Genomic DNA, 16107 nt, shown 5'->3' with positions numbered 1-16107 from the left:
CTCCTCCCCCTTCCCCGCTCTCGCGCGCCTTCTCCCCCCATTCCCTCCCTCTCCCCCTCAACCGCCTCCCTGTCAGTGCGGTGGCTGCGCTGGGAAACATGGCGTCGGAGGGGATGCTTTTAACGAACCACGACCACCAAATCCGCGTCGGGGTCCTCACAGGTAACGACCCGCGGCCGGGAAGCGGACAGGGGTGGCTGCGGGTCGGGGCTCCCTGTCAGTCAGTCAGTCGGCGAGGCCGCTCCGCCCCGGGTGTTCCCCGTCACCGCGGCCGCCTCAACCGACACCAACCATCGCCTCAACGGCCGCCAACCTCCACCCCAGCTCGTGCTGCTGGGCGGGAGCGCGAGAGCCTCTCGGCCGGCTTGCGAGGAGACGCGCGGCCTTGGCGGAGAAGGCGCCCCGAGGAGGCAAGCAGGCGGTGGGCTCGGGCGCCGCCGTGGCTGCCGCATGCGGGCGGGAGGCTGCTCAGTGCCGCAGCAGCCTCGCGCTCTCCGCTGCTCCCGCTGGGGACTGGCCCGCAAATAATCTGCGTGTGTGTGGAGGGAGGGGGGCTGTGGAGATGCCGGGTCTGCCCCGGGCGCGCAGGGAGATCCAGGTGCAAAGGTGCCTGGGAAGAGTGGCTGCCGGGCCAGGCAGGCTGCGAGCGCGGAAGCCGCGCGGCCCCTTCCCCGCTCTCTTCGCAGGCCCCGCAGGGAGCCAAGCGCGGCAACCCCCCCGCGCTTGGGCCACACCGAAGGGAGGTCTGCTCTTACCCGTCCGGCCTTCCCGCTCTGTCCATGGGGGGCTCCTGAATGCACGAGGATGCCTCTGGCCCCGGTGCTCGGACGCTCACCTGACTGCTCCCTGAGAGATCCGTAGGGAGTATGTCGTGCGGGCTTTGATTTATTGCATTTTTCCCTCCTCCCCCCCGTTTTGTTGGTGACTGCCCGGCTGTGTGTTTGGCTGTCTCTGACATGCTGCCTCTTTGACTGGTGAGCCATTGACATCTTGCCTGTTGGGGGAATGGGAGCCTCGTATGGGGGGGGGGGGATAGGAGCCACATGTGGGGGGATAGGAGCCACGTGTGGGGGGAATGTGGGGGGATAGGAGCCTCGTATGGGTGGAATGTGGGGGAATAGGAGCCTCGTATGGGGGAATATTGGGGAAAGCCGCAGGGTTTGAAATGATTTATCTATGAGATTAAATTGGAGGAGGTAGTTTCTTTTTTTCACCCCGTGGTGATGGATGATGGGTGGCTGGGGGGGAGAGATTGAGAGGTGGCAAGTGGGAGTTGGAAAATCCTAAAGAGAAATTTTTTCTCCTGTGTATTTTTTGTTCATCCTTCCTCTTAACGGGACTTGCTGATAGCTGATTTTTTTTTTTTTTTTAGTCCTCTGGAAAAAAATCTAAAGCTGCAGGATGAAGAAGGGAGAAATTATAATAGCTTAATGAGGAACTGAATAGCCAATCGGAATATTCAGCCTCATGGTATGAAATAAAAAATGCCTCGTTTCTTAAAAGAACGTTCTATATTCGTGTACTGCGTACTTGGCTGTCCCAGATTTTGGAGGAGCCTGTGGTCTGCCTATGAATAGCTACTTGGAACCTTTCTGAGTCTGAATGTGACAGAGGGAAATCCCGGAGTCTAGCGGTGCGCTGTTTTCTCTTCTTGGTACTGAAACTGCCAGCTCCTGATTTTCATCATCAGTAGTTGCCAATAGAATGTGTTAGGCTTGAAATTTTTTTCCTGTTCTTTTTTTAAAAGCCTTTTTCTGCACCAGTATTGTGGCAGAATATAAAGTTCTAGAAACCGCTGTTGTAAAAGAAACATAAATCTTTATGGTGCTTCTGCATCGCAGACAACTGGATCGTTAAATACTACAGATGTGGTTTGGCAAGGTATGAAAATCAGATTGCTGGAATTTGTGTGTCACTTTTCTACATTTCTCATTCATGTTCTCGGAGGCTTTGTTACCTGCAGAAGTTAGAAAGGTTCAGGGGGCACAGGGAGTCAGAATATTCAGAGGTAAATTTGAAATCTTAGCTATACCTTTATGCTTCTTGAATGTTCATTTTGTGGGATGGGGTTGCCAGTATAACTGTTCAGTCAGTTTGTATATTCTTATTAGAAGGAAAGCAAACACTGGTGGGTTTGCAGGCGAGAGTGAATCTCTCACATACATAATATCTAGAGAAAAATGTCATGAAAGTAATCATTTAGGTGTAGCAACATTGTATTTTTGCAAATACAACATTTGAATCTTATTTTTAAAAATCATATTTGAAGTTAATTTGAAACAAAGTTGTGACTGATCTGTGCTTTTTGCAAAGTATAACCCTGTATACTGCTGCCTTGATTTTGTAGCTGTGTATTGAGGAGTTGCAAAAACTGCAATTTCAAATGGGAGGGACATTTCATTAACTGGTTAGTATAATTTCAATGACATGTGGTAGGTTAAGAATTGCAATTTGAGGGGCATTTACTTGAAGATTAAAGATTCACTTTATACCATTCTGTTAATGAATAAAAAATGCAATCTGTGGAAACATCTCAAAATAATTATAGTTGAACTAATTCCAATCCCATTCCTCTTTCAGAAAATTTAACAGTTACAAATGTGTGTTTGTATCCTATTTCTGCACACTAGTACTGTACATTCCTTGCCTTCTAGTAATGTATGTGGTCAAAAGGTAGTTTTGGTAAATCTTAGGGACTCCAACAAGATATAGGAATGGATCGGGTCTTAAGTATGTTAAGGCAGCTCTTAATGTATGGCTTTAGCCATTTTGGAAAATATGGAAATGTTGGAAAAATATTATGTTGTCTTCAGCTAAGGAATATTTACCAGCCCCATCTAACTTGTAGGAACTAACAAGATTTCTTAAGAGCTGGGACAGACTATCCTGATTCAGTCAATCCAACAGACCAAAACTTACTGCATTATGATTGATCCAACCACTCCAATTGTGTTCCTTCCTTTTTATTTCTCCCTCTGTATGCCTGACTGAACCAAATGCTCCCTAAATTCTTAAACCAGAGTTTTCCATTATGAAAACAATGAACCAGAATTTCAAACCATCTTCAGATCCTGGTTGGAATATCTTGGTTGTTTGAGGTTTCTTGAACCATGGTTTCCTGGTTCAGATGTGACATGATGAGTAATGGTGTTTTAAGAAATCAGGAAGTCAACTTAGAGTCAGCTATTTGAATTTGGGTTATTTTGAACCACTGAATTTAGGACCTCTAAATAAGGCTCTTACATGAGTATAGAAATCATTTTTGAGACAATTGATAGCAAGTTATTATAGCAGTGTAGAACAGCTATATCATATAGAACAGTGCTTCCCAAACTTTTAGTACCGGGACCCACTTTTTAAAATGATAGTTGTGACCCACTAGACAAAAAAATATTATTTACTAATACCACTAAATATTAATAAATAATCAGAGTCCTGGCTTATATCATAGTCTTTCAAGACTGAAGGTTGCCCACCATTTGTGCTCCCAAAGCTGCTAGAGACCTTACATATAGTATGTGTGTGTAGACATTTGCTACACTCTCCCTAGTAATGAAGTTCAAGGACTGTTCCCCAAACCTTTACAATCATTCCAGGGTACCCAGAAGGCTGAACTGGAAAACAAGATATGCAGTTAGGAACTTCCAGGCCAAACAAAAGCTTGAAACGGGATTGGGTTCACACGTGATTGTATAGCATAGCAGTTGAAAAAAACATGACATTTTAATAGGGGTGTGTGAAGATTATCTAATACCTCCACAGATTAGCATTCCAGTTAATAGTTTTCTTCTGCAAACTGGCGAAGGGTGCTTGTAAAGGTTTTTTTTTAATGTTTCAATAACTTTCCGTGACCCACCAAAAATAGGTTTGGTGGGTTCCATCTGACAGTTTGGGAAATACTGATATAGAACATACTCAGAGGGTAACATGTCGCAGAAAAGAGTATACAGTTTGAGGGGGAAAAATATACAGTTTGGTATTTAGAAATGTTCATTTGTAAGTTACAAATGCAATAAACAAAATACTTTTCCCCCATTCCATACTGTTCATTTTAAGTGCTTCTTAACTGGAGTTATACAACAAATGATGTTACTGATGGTTTTTCTTCTTTCTTAATGTTGGCATGTTTGAACTTGCAGACAGGATTGATCTTTGGTTGCAAAGGTGTTGTCTGGCAGCAAGAGTTACTACACAGAATTTGCAAATGACATTAGGCATATAGAGCTTTGACCACAGAGTTTCTCTTCTTGGATTACTAAGAAAGCCAGTTTACAGATCAATCATAAAAAGTAATTGCATATTTAAAGATTCTTAAGCTGCTTTTCAGAGAAATTTCCAAAATGACATACAATTGGAATTTAAACAATGAATAAAATACTTAAACAAGATAAATCTTAACAAAATAAATACAAACTGTTTAGCGATGGAGGCTAAAATACCTTAGATTTCACTTTAAAGCAAAGCAAATGAACATGTGATTGCCTGTAGACATACAGAATACCGTAGTTTGTTCCAGGTGGACACCCGCAAGGAGAGTATTCCAAAGTCAGAGTTCCTAATGAAAACTGTCACTGTGGGTACCACCTGCCTAGCCTCATATGTGGGGGGACGCTTGGAGGAGGTCTTCTGATGAACAGTAATTTATATGGGCAAGTTTGAGTGGTGGAAAGTGGTCTTTCAAATAGAAGCAAGGGACCAAACCAGATGTAACCTTAGTGACTTCTCTTAATGTTAGCATCTTTAAGACTTTGGGCAGAGGTCTTTATCAGACTTTACTACCTTTCATCGTTTTTTGAACAGAAGGTTTGGGCATAAGTCACACAAACTGTGACCTATGTACAAGCCAGACCTACAAATCTGTGCCCCCCCCCCCTCACAAATGCTTACCAACTACTTCACCATTTGGGTAGATAGGATGCATTTTTAGAGCTTCCTCTCCCCTTCTGCCATACAGTTGAGTGACTGGTTTGAGGACTTCTTAAAATTGTAACATTCTGTGCAACTTTGTTTTGTTTCTTTTTAAAAGCATGAACTTTATTAAATTTTCTTTATTTAAAAGCAAGATAAAAGGTTAAAGAGAAAGTATATTAAGGGTGCAGTCCTAACCCACTTTCCAGCACCAACGTAAGGGCAATGCAGCTCCAAGGTAAGGGAACAAACATTCCCTTATGTTTGTTCCTTATGAGGCCTCCATGTGTGCTACCCAACTGTAGGATGCAGCATACAATCCATTGGCACAGCTATGCCAGTGCTGGAAAGTTGGTTAGGATTAGGAGCTAAATATCTTTCTCTCTTTCGCAAACATAACAAAGTAGCAAATAAAAAATACAAAAATAATGCAAAAATACTTCTGTATTTTAAGTATTAAACAAAGGATGATTGTAGATTAAAAACAAAAAAGAATAAAGAAAAAGAAAACCAGGAAGTATCAGCAGCAGTTTTAAAAAGACACATTTGTATCTAGGAATATTTGTATCTACCCCTTCCCACCAATTCACCATTGGGGAAGCGCTTCAGTAGAAAGGGGACCAGATTCTTACTGTATTGTTCAAGTTTGGGTTTCTATCCTGTTTAACTTGTGGAACTAGCTTGTTCATAATAATTTCCTAAACTTCTCTCTCCACTTGAATTTGAGTGGGTTGTTGAGTTGTTTTCTGTTATGTTTGTGACTTTTTATTTTATCACCTCTATAACACGTCTTTTAGCAATTACTTGGCTTTGATACTTATGGTACACCAGAATCTATCTATTTGTCAAATATTCTGCCTATTCCTCTCTCTGGTGATACCACAACACGAACTGTCAGGGCTTTGGACAAACCTGTTGTCTGAGGAGGAGAGAGAGATGATGAAGGAATGCTTAATGTTAGAGGTGTTACATGTATCTTACAAAAAAAAGAAAGAAATGTAGTTACAGTAGTATACTACACATCTCAAACTTAAATGCTGAAGATTTCCTTTTTTATAAGTCTTCAGCTAGTCAAGAATTTTTCTTTATGATGTAGAATAACTTTCTGATCTCCACAAAGTACCTTGAATATAGATCTTTGCAGTGAATAACAAGATTGCTAGAATACAGCTGGGGCCTCATTATCCACTAGGGATCCTGGACCGCCCATGGATACCAAATACCATGGAAATTGAAACCTGTGGTTTTGGGCCCTTTAAAGCCTCTGTGTCTGCTCTTTAAAGCTGTGTTCTGGTTGCCTCTGGAGGGCTTTTTGAGACCCACAGAGGTCATGTGCATCCACCTGTGGCCTCTGCAGGCTTCAGAATTGCCAAAAAGGCAAAAAAACCCCGCTACTTCCAGTATCCTAAGGTAAACCAAAAGTGATGTTATTAATACCTTATAAGCCATTAGGAAGCTTTTTAGGGCCTCCCAGTGCCTTATAAGCCATTAAAAAGTCACTTCTGGAAACCAGAAGTAGTGTTTTTTTGGCTGTTCTGAAGCTCACAGAGGCATGCAGCCTCTGTAGGCTTCAGAAAGCTCTCTGGAGCGACTGGTCATCTTTGAAGGGTTCAATGGGGCCAAGGTTTCAGTGGGGCCAAGTCTGTGGTTCAGTGGGACCAAGTCTGGCTCAATGCAGGTCCCCTGGACCTGTGTTTGGACAGATCCACAGATATAAAATCTGTGGATAAACAGGCCGCACCTGTAACCAGAAATGTGCCAAATGTATTGCTGGAATACATATAGTCTTTTAGTCTAGATTGGAGTCAGCAACGTTCTGTATAGGGACCAGACATCTGGTCTGTCAGTAGTAAGAATCCATGTGCATTCGATACACATGCGTGAACCTCCTGATTAGACTATAAAGCTAAGAAAAGAGATGAGCACGGTATGGAGAGACACATGGTCAGACAGAGAAAGATGTTCAAAGGAAGATTCTGTCCTTGATCTATTTTCACTGTAAGCCTTATAGCAGTAGTTTCCGCTGTGAGCTGTGGCTCCTCAGGGAGCTGCAAAATCCTCACGAAAAGCCCGTCGCCCTATACAATGTGTAGGATTGTAGCCTTAGTTGGGAGCCACAGCCAGGTGCTCAGTAGGTCAAGGGAGCTGTCAGTTGAAAAAGTTTGGGAACCACTGCCTTACAGAATTACAAACTTGAATTATTTTTTAGGACCATCACAGGCTGGGTTGTTACTTTTTGGGGGGGACTATGGGTTGGATGATTTCGGGTGGTGGTCCAGATCTGGCCTGTAGGCCATACGTTGCCTACCTTTGATCTAGATCAGTGGTTTCCACAGGTGGTCTGCGAGACCCTGAGAGGTGATCCACGAACTCTCAGGAAAAAATGTTGCCTTTAATCACTTCCGGCATGCTTCCCCATAGACCATCAGAGAGGATGGAGAATGAACCGCCCATAGTCAGCAACAAAAGCAGCAACCTACAAACCTTCACTATAAACAATACATCTAATAAATATCTAATTATTACAAATTCAACCGCATTTTTTGTGTGAAAAGATTGCTTGCAGGACCCATGATAGGGGGTACAGGAAGTTATTTGTACTTGGGCCCAGGGTCAAAAAGGGGGCCCAGGAGCCAAAGGAGGGACACCAGAAATTTCCTGGGATCTTATATTTTCTAATCTCGATCCGGACTTGCTGCCCGTGTGAGTGGCTGCCACAAGCCATATGTCCTGGGCCAAGGAATGCATACATGACATTCTTAACACAGTGTCAAATCTGGGAGGAAACTGGCCTGGTACATTAGCTCTTTGACATGTAGATTCGCTTGCCATGAGGGAGTGTATCAAGGACACAGCTGTGGAACTGCAGTTGCTGCAGAAATAAGTTTTGATGCACACAGGACACTTTCCATTCTAGTATGAGTTTAAATACGATGATCTAATTTTCTGCAATGATTTTCTCTATTTAAAATTTTTTTAGAAACTTAGTAGTGTTTAGTTTTCCGCATTACTAAATCTAGCTGCTGACACTGTGTGGGCAGGTAGACCTGGGCTCCACATTGGGAAGCACAGTAGACCTGGGCTCCAAATACTCTTCCTGCTGTTTCAACCCTCCGTCTGCCCTATTTCCCCCCCTCTCCACCCTGTTTTGTCCACTCCTTGTAGCCACCCTCCCTGACTCTGTTTCACCCCCTCCTCTCCCCCTTTGGAAAGGGGCCCAAAAGAAACATTTTACCCCTGGTAAATGTCCGCTTGGAGCTCCTGGTTGCGTGTGGTCTGTGCCAATTCTAATTTTTGTTTTAGTGGTCCTTAGGCTCCTAAAGGTTAGGAACCACTGGTCTAGATTGTCTGTGCAAAAACTCTCTTGATTCTTCAGAAAGAATTATGAAGCAGATAAGGATAATGAAGGTTTCTGTTGATTGAAAACTCAAACTGCTTCCACTGTATCAGCTGAAATATCATGTGGACAGTATCTTATAGATTGCATTTAAGTACCCTTACTAGGGAGAATGTTCATTTAAATCAGTGGAACCTGCTTCTGAGTGAACACAATTAGGGTAGTACTGTGACTTCTCTTTACCCTTTCCTGATTAGGTGGGATAAGAGAAGAATTAGCAAGAGACTCTCTTTCAAGTGGTATTTCTCTTATATTTAGCAGGGGGAGAATCCCTCTTTACTCCAGCACAGTGTCTTTTCTAGTGGCTATTTGTTGGTGTTCTTCTGCATCTTTTTAGATTGTGAACCTTTTTGGGACAGGGAGCCATTTAGTTATTTGACTTTGGGCACATTCCTAATCAGGTCTACTCAGACATCAGTTACAAGGAGACTGAGGCAGATGAGCTGCCAGATTCTAAACATTCAGCTGTTTTGCCTTGTAAGTCACTCCCTACTGCAGATTTCTGAGTACCTTTTGCACAGAAATGCAATCACAAAAAAATCTTGTTATAATTTTATTGTATAGGACAGAATGACATCTAGCTTTCATATGGAAAATGAACAGATAATTCTCAGTTGGCTATTCTTGTACTATATACTTCAGTCCTATGAGGGCCTTATGCTGCTGAACTGGGCAGGGTGGTGGAGAAATGGGGAAGAGATCAGGCCAAAGAGGGGGGCAGATTGAAACTGGGAAGGAGGCACCACCACTAATATCCTATCCCCCTTTCCAGGTCCATTCAAACTTGTGCCAGCTAAATTGTTGACACAGGTCCATGCAGGCAGTGGAGACTTACTCTGGGCAATGATGTAATGTTCCCTTACCCAGAGGACACCTCTAGGGCCTTGCAGGGTGCAGCGTATTCTCTGGTGGCATGGCTGCATTGCTGGGGGCAGCTATTTCATAGGATTGGGGTGCTAATGAAGCGTGATAATCAGTAATCACAAATATATTCATGTATTTGCCACTCTTGCACACAAATATTATTATTATTATTATTATTATTATTAACAACTAGGTATTTATATACCGCCTTTCTGGTCATCGGATTACTCCTCTGACTTTATTCAAGGCAGTTTACATAGGCAGACATTTCTAAATCCCTCAAGGGTGTTTTTTTTTTTTTTTACACAAACACAGAGGTTCTCTCTTTCAGGAACCAACAACATTTCAGAATGGGTCTTCCTGGTTTGGTCTCACTTCTGGCCTCCAGTTCTCCCATGCAGGCTGACAAGCAGCTCCATCTCTCACATGGAGGGCAGCCAAGACACTTCTTGCTCACACCAAGAGCAGGTGGAATCACTCAGCTGGGCTTGTCAGCTGCTTCAAGGTCTAGCTATTCTCAGCCCTTCAGGGAGCTGCCTGTGTCCTTGAATTGGTGACCTTCTGATGTTATCTTTGGGCTAACAGGCCAGGTACCATGGAATGTACCTGTTCCATCCAATCATCAACTGATTAAGTCTTAACATTCAGGCTTTCAAACTGAAATGTTTTTGCTTTCAGCATTCACTTCTAGTCTTTTAGTAGGGTACCTAAAGGATTGTTTATTTCTATATGAACATGTCCTATCATGTATTAAGATATACATGTGTATGGACTGATTTTTTGCTGATATTTTGACTACTGATTTGATACTTAATGGTTTTTTGACAGTTGCAGTGGTGTGTGGCATTTGACATTTTGTTAGACATTTGATATAAAATCTTTTGAAGACCAGTATATGTAAAACAAATGATCCAGGGAGTATGTTGGGCAGTGCACAAGGAGTAAGGTTGGAATAAGCAAATAGGAGGTGCAAACAATCTTATCTGTTCATCACTATTAAATGTTTGGTTCCAAATCAGCTCATACTGCATAACTACTTAAGCAACTGATATGTTGGCTTTAACACCTAACACAGTGTTTCTTAACCAGTGGTATGGGTACCACCAGTGGTACTTGAGGTGGTGTCCGGTAGTGCTTGCAGGAACCTTGGACACCTGTTTCCTAGCAGTGAGACCAGGATCATGATGCAACAGACAGTGGTGGGAGCCTTGGCTCAGTAGGCAGAGCTCCAAAGATTGCTTTTCTGCTAAAAAAAGCTCTCCTATTCACCCTGAGCCTCTTACTGGTGTTTGTTGCTTAACATCTGGCCTCCAAACCTGGAAGTAGCTGGTGATGAGGAGAATAAAAAATATAAACTGTGGCAAAAGATGCGTAAGAAGGTGACATGGGAGGCCAAGAAAGACTATGAGGAACACATGGTGACCAACATTAAGGGGAATAATAAAAGCTTCTTCAAATATGTTAGAAGCAGGAAACCTGCCAGAAGAGCGGTTGGCCCTTTGGATGGTGAGGGAGGGAAAGGGGAGATGAGACTTGGAGATGACAGAGAAATTAAATTAATTCTTTGCATCTGTCTTCATGGCAGAAGACCTTGGGCAAATACTACTGCCTGAACAGCCCCTGCTGATCAAGGAATTAAGTCGCATAGAGGTTAAAAGAACAGATGTTTCAGACCTAATTGACAAATTAAAGGGCATTCACCCAAGAGGAACTGATGTAGCTGATCTCTTGACTAAAATATGCAACTTGTCCCTTAAAATGATCTCACACCAATCTTTAAAAAGGGAAGGAGACCCAGAAAACTATAGGTCGGTTAGCCTAACATCTGTTCCAGGTAAGATGGTACAGTGCTTCATCAAAGATAGAATCTCAAAACACATAGATGAACAAGCCTTGCTGAGGGAGAATCAGCATGGTTTTTTTAAGGGTAAATATTGCCTCAGGAACCTTTTAGAATTCTTTGAAAAGGTCAATAGGCATGTGGATGCAGGAGAACCTGTGGGTATTATATATCTGGATTTTCAGAAGGCTTTTGACGTGGTCCCTCACCATAGGCTGCAGAGGAAACTCCACAGTCAGGGAATTAGAGGGCAGGTCCTCTCCTGGATTAGGAACTGGTTGAAGACCAGGAACCAGAGTGGGTGTCAATGGGAAATTTTCACAATGGAGAGAGTTGAAAAGCGGTGTGCCCCAAGGATCTGTCCTGGGACCGGTGCTTTTCAACCTCTTCATAAATTACCAGGAGACAGGGTTGTGGCTAAGTTTGCAGATGACACAAAGCTTTTCCAAGTGTTGATGACCAGAAGTGATTGTGAGGAGCACCAGAAGGATCTCTCCAAACTGGCAGAATGGGCAGCAAAATGGCAGATGCGTTTCAATGTAAGTAAGCAAAAAGTCATGCACATTGGGACAAAAAAATCAAAACTTCACACATAGGCTAATGGGTTTTTTAGCTATCTGAAGGATCAGGAGAGGATCTTGGGGTGCTTGTGAACAGCTTGATGAAAGTGTTGACTCAATGTGTGGCGGCAGCCTTGAAAAAGGCTAATTCTATGCTTGGGGTCATTAGAAAGGCTACTGAGAATTAGATGACTAATATTAGAATGCCTTTGTACAAATTGATAGTAAGGCCACAGCTGGAGTATTGTGTCCAGTTCTGCTCGCCTCATCTCAAAAAGGATAGAGTGGAAATGGAAAAGGTTCTAAAGAGAATGACTAAAATGATTACTGGCAGTGCTTTTTTGTAAAAAAACTTGTTAATCTTTTATAAATAAATAAATAAAATAAACCATTTTTATTGGAGAAATAAGTAATAAGATACAACTAGACAACACGTGATCAACATGTACAGAGAGGATAACAAAAAGGCATTCAACACTATTGAATACAGATATATTAAAAATAAAATATTGAAATGAATGGGGACCTACCTGAAATTGGCTCATGACCCACCTAGTGAGTCCTGACCCTTAGTTGGCAACCTTCAGTCTCGAAAGACTATGGTATCGCGCTCTGAATGGTGGTTCTGGCACAGCGCCTAGTGGGTCCCAACCCACAGTTTGAGAAACACTGTTCTAATGTAAAATGCACTAAAATACACTGTGCCTACAGTTATCAAGTCAACCACTCTTTGCTATTGGCAAAAAATAGTTCAGGACAATCTTAAATCTAAATCAAAGACTTGCAAAACTGAGAGTCAGAAAAACATTATCAAAATTTATGGTGGTTTTTTATGAATTTGGGTTGCTGATTCCAAAAATGGCCATAGCATAGGCTTCCTCATGAGAAAGCTCCTTGAACCATTCACTGACAAGACTATGCCATATTTCCAAAACTAGAAATGATAGGGGAAAACTGATGCCATTTTTGGAATCAGCACCCCAGTGGCATCACTAGGATTCACATCATCCGGTGCAGGAGGCCTGTGCATCACCCCATGCAGTGGGCAGGGCAATGCCCCAGGTGGTGGGCATGGTGATGTACCATCACCCTGCCCCCACTGGTTTATTGGCTGTACCTTTTGTTAGAACACAAATATTTCAATGTGGTTTGTTTCACTGCATTCTGCATGAAATTATGCATAGATTGATATAAAACATGATGGTATTGTTCCTCCAAATTTTGATTTAATGATTTTGAAAACTTGTAGAGTCTCTCTCTCTCGCACTCACGCGCGCGCGCACACACACACACACACACATACACACCTGTGTCAACTTACTAACAACTTATGGCAGCAGCTCTCAAACTTTTAGCACCTTGTTTTGCCAGATTCCAAGGCCAAGCTCTGCCTGGAGAGTTATGCCCAATTTAAGCAAATTAGCTCCCCTTCTGCCCTGCAGTCCTGCTGGACCCCACTTCCAGGGTAGCTCACCTGCTCAACCTGCAGAGGTCCTTTCTCCTGCCAGCAGCCTCCTGCCATTACAGCAGACCCTTGGTCCTCAGCAGGTCTTAGGCACAGCAGCCACACACCAAACTCCAGTGTCTCCAGCAGTCTGCAAAGTCCATTTACCAGTCAGTCCACCAGCAGTCCATTAGCCATCAATTCCTTAGTCCATCAATCCAGTCTCCTTTCTTAAGCTTTCATCCTTCTGCTACCCACACCCAACTCCCCCTTCATCAGGTGCTTTTATGCCTGAGGGCCCTATTGCCTTCAAGTGGATGCAGCTGTGCAGCACACTCTGCTAGATGCCCAGGCCTTACCCTTAAAGGGGCCACTGCTGACACCACAGCCTACCTCCTTTCCAGATCTATGGAGATTCCAATACACACCTGGACCCACTTTTTAGAATGGGTGACATCACTTCACCCACTGGAAGTGATGTCATGGCCAGAAGTGACATCATCAAGCAAATTAAAATAAATAATTATAAATAATTAAATTAAAAGAAATAATTAAATAAGGGGGAGCCAGTCCTGTTCCACCAAGTGAATCTACTCTGAAGATTGTTGTGGTCAATTTGTGGTCCTATTGTGGTCAATGGGGCTTACTCTCAGGAAAGTGTGGATAGGATTGCAGCCTGTGAGCCCAAGCCTATGCATGCCTACTCTGAAGTAAGTCCTATTGTGGTCAATGGGGCTTACTCTCAGGAAAGTGTGGGTAGGATTGCAGCCTGTGAGCCCAATCCTATGCATGTCTACTCTGAAGCAAGTCCCATAGTGGTCATTGGAGTTTACTCTGTAGCCTGCCTGCAATACCCCCCCCCCCAAAAGAATCAGTGAGATTTCCAGTCCTCCCCAGTGCCCAGTTTAAAGTTCTTCAGGCATATCAAGAAAAAGACCCTCCTGGCTTTGTAAGTGCAAAATATAAAACTTTCCCCTTACCACCTGAAGGACCTTTTTTGTCCTTTTTATTGGGGGTGGGGGGAGGCTGCCTTCTGGAGTATCTCCAGCTCCATGGGATAGGGACCATTCTTGTGTCCTCACATTCCCCTTGGCCTGGCCTGGCCTGACCAATAGCCAAGGCGCGTCTGCCTACTCATGAGTAAACGCGATGTGAGGCTGCTTGCTTTCCATAGGGCTCAATAGACTGCAGCTGGGAGGGAGACAGGGACCTCCTTCTCCCTTTTGTGTTTTTGGGGGGCTGCATTCATTGGATCAGGACCATTCTGACGTGCTTGGAGTCCTCTCAGCTGCCCTTTCCGACAGACTATTATTATTATTATTTATTTTATTAATTTATACCCCGCCTTTTTGCCCAACGGGACTACTAGTGAGTAAACACTGCCACGTGGCTTCCTTTCTGGCTCAGACTCAGACTCGCAGCTGGGAGGGATGGGACCTTCTTGGGTGTTTTTGGGAGGCTGCATTCATTGGATTGGGGCCATTCTGGTGTCATTGGATTCCTCTCAGCCTGCCCTTTCCGATGGACTATGGCAAGTATGCCTACTTGTGAGTAAACACGAGCTATGGCTCACTTTCACTTTCCATAGGGCTCCATGCATTTTTTCCTGCGGGGCACTGCATAAAAAAAGGTGCAGGAACAGTATTCTGGTGCGTTCTATTACAAAAAAAGCCCTGATTACTGGACTGGGGCACCTTCCATATGAGGAAAGGCTACAACATTTGGGGCTCTTCAGTCTAGAAAAGAGGGGCCTGAGGGGGAAATGTATGTCTTATACAAAATTATGGAGAGGGTGGAGAGAGTGAATAGCGGGATGCTCTTTCCCTCTCGCATAACTCTAGAACCAGAGGACATCCGCTAAAACTGAGTGTTGGGATAGTTAGCACATAGAAAGAAAATATTTCTTTACCCAGTGTATAGTTAGTCTGTTGAACTCCTTGCCACAGGATGTGGTGATGGCATCTAGCCTAGATGCCTTTTAAAAGGGGATTGGACAAATTTCTGAAGGAAAGGTCCGTTACGGTTTACAAGCCATGATGTGTTTGTGCAAGCTCTGAAATTTAGGAGTGGGTTACCTCAGAATGCTAGAAGCAAGTTATGACATCAGGATACATGTCTTTTGCTGCCTTTTATGCTCCTTGAGGCATTTGGTGGGCCACTGTGAGATACAGGAAGCTGGACTAGATGGACCTATTGTCTGATTCGGTGGGGCTGTTCTTATGATTATGTCATCGCTAGTTACTTCCAGTGGCACTTTGAATAGGAGGATCGTGTGAAGTGGTAAAATGAAGGATAAACCTTGAGAAACACTGTTCTAACACACGTATACTCTCGCAATACTCTCACAATACTGTATACGTTATTTTTTCATATACTGTTCTTGAACACTGCAGTAGAAGAGTTTTATCAAGTTTGTACCTTTTAGAGCACTCTGCACCAGGAAAAGGAATAGTAGACAGTATATTTGTTTTAAATTCTGTAATATCTGTTCAGAGTTTTCAGGGTAGGTTAAACTAACTAACTAATAGGTGGACCATGTGAAGTGGTACGGTGGAAGACAAACCTTGAGAAACACTGCACTATATTGCTCAAGTACCTTGCTTGAGCAAAAGTTTACTGAATTGATTCTGAGGGTTTGTGTATTTCAGTATGACCAGAGCCCTGTGAAGTTATTCAGTGTTGCACATGTTGTTGTGAATAAGCTACTAACATTGGCAGTTAAGAAATGCTACTAAGCTCTGTTTTTTGAAAATATGGATGTGGAAACAAGTTTGTAGAGTTACAAGAACTATAACTATATTGATTAAATTAAAATATGCTGAAAGAATCAGATTATTTGCCTCAAATCTTAGGAAACATTAAATTCTTCTATCTGAAACTTGAACAGTGATTTTTTTTTTTTGTAGAAACACTTATGATTTCTTCCCTAAATTGAAATAAAAGGTGGTTTTAGCACCTTGTAATTATTTATATGTAGAATTGGGTAAGAACCAGTTAACTCATTTGCAGTCTTAATTTGTATACAACAGTTAAAGAAAACCACTATTTATATCTTGCTTTTGCAAAGTGTCCAGGGTTTGTTGTATACGTTTTC

The 16107-nt window shown here is 43.0% G+C and overlaps 1 protein-coding gene across 6 annotated transcripts in view; it reads left to right on the top strand.

The window, feature by feature from the left end:
• Positions 1 to 12: 12 nt before the first annotated feature.
• The window catches only part of GPHN (gephyrin), a 464667-nt gene continuing 448572 nt past the window's right edge, over positions 13 to 16107 (top strand). For all 6 annotated transcript variants that reach the window (XM_066612401.1, XM_066612402.1, XM_066612400.1 and 3 more), the window contains exon 1: positions 13 to 162. In XM_066612401.1, coding sequence (XP_066468498.1) covers positions 99 to 162 — 64 coding nt within the window. In that variant the 5' untranslated portion in view covers positions 13 to 98. The remainder of the gene's footprint in view (positions 163 to 16107) is intronic.

The sequence above is a fragment of the Tiliqua scincoides genome, chromosome 1, assembly GCF_035046505.1.
Source record: "Tiliqua scincoides isolate rTilSci1 chromosome 1, rTilSci1.hap2, whole genome shotgun sequence".
NCBI lineage: Eukaryota > Metazoa > Chordata > Lepidosauria > Squamata > Scincidae > Tiliqua > Tiliqua scincoides.
This window is presented reverse-complemented; position numbering and strand designations above follow the sequence as displayed.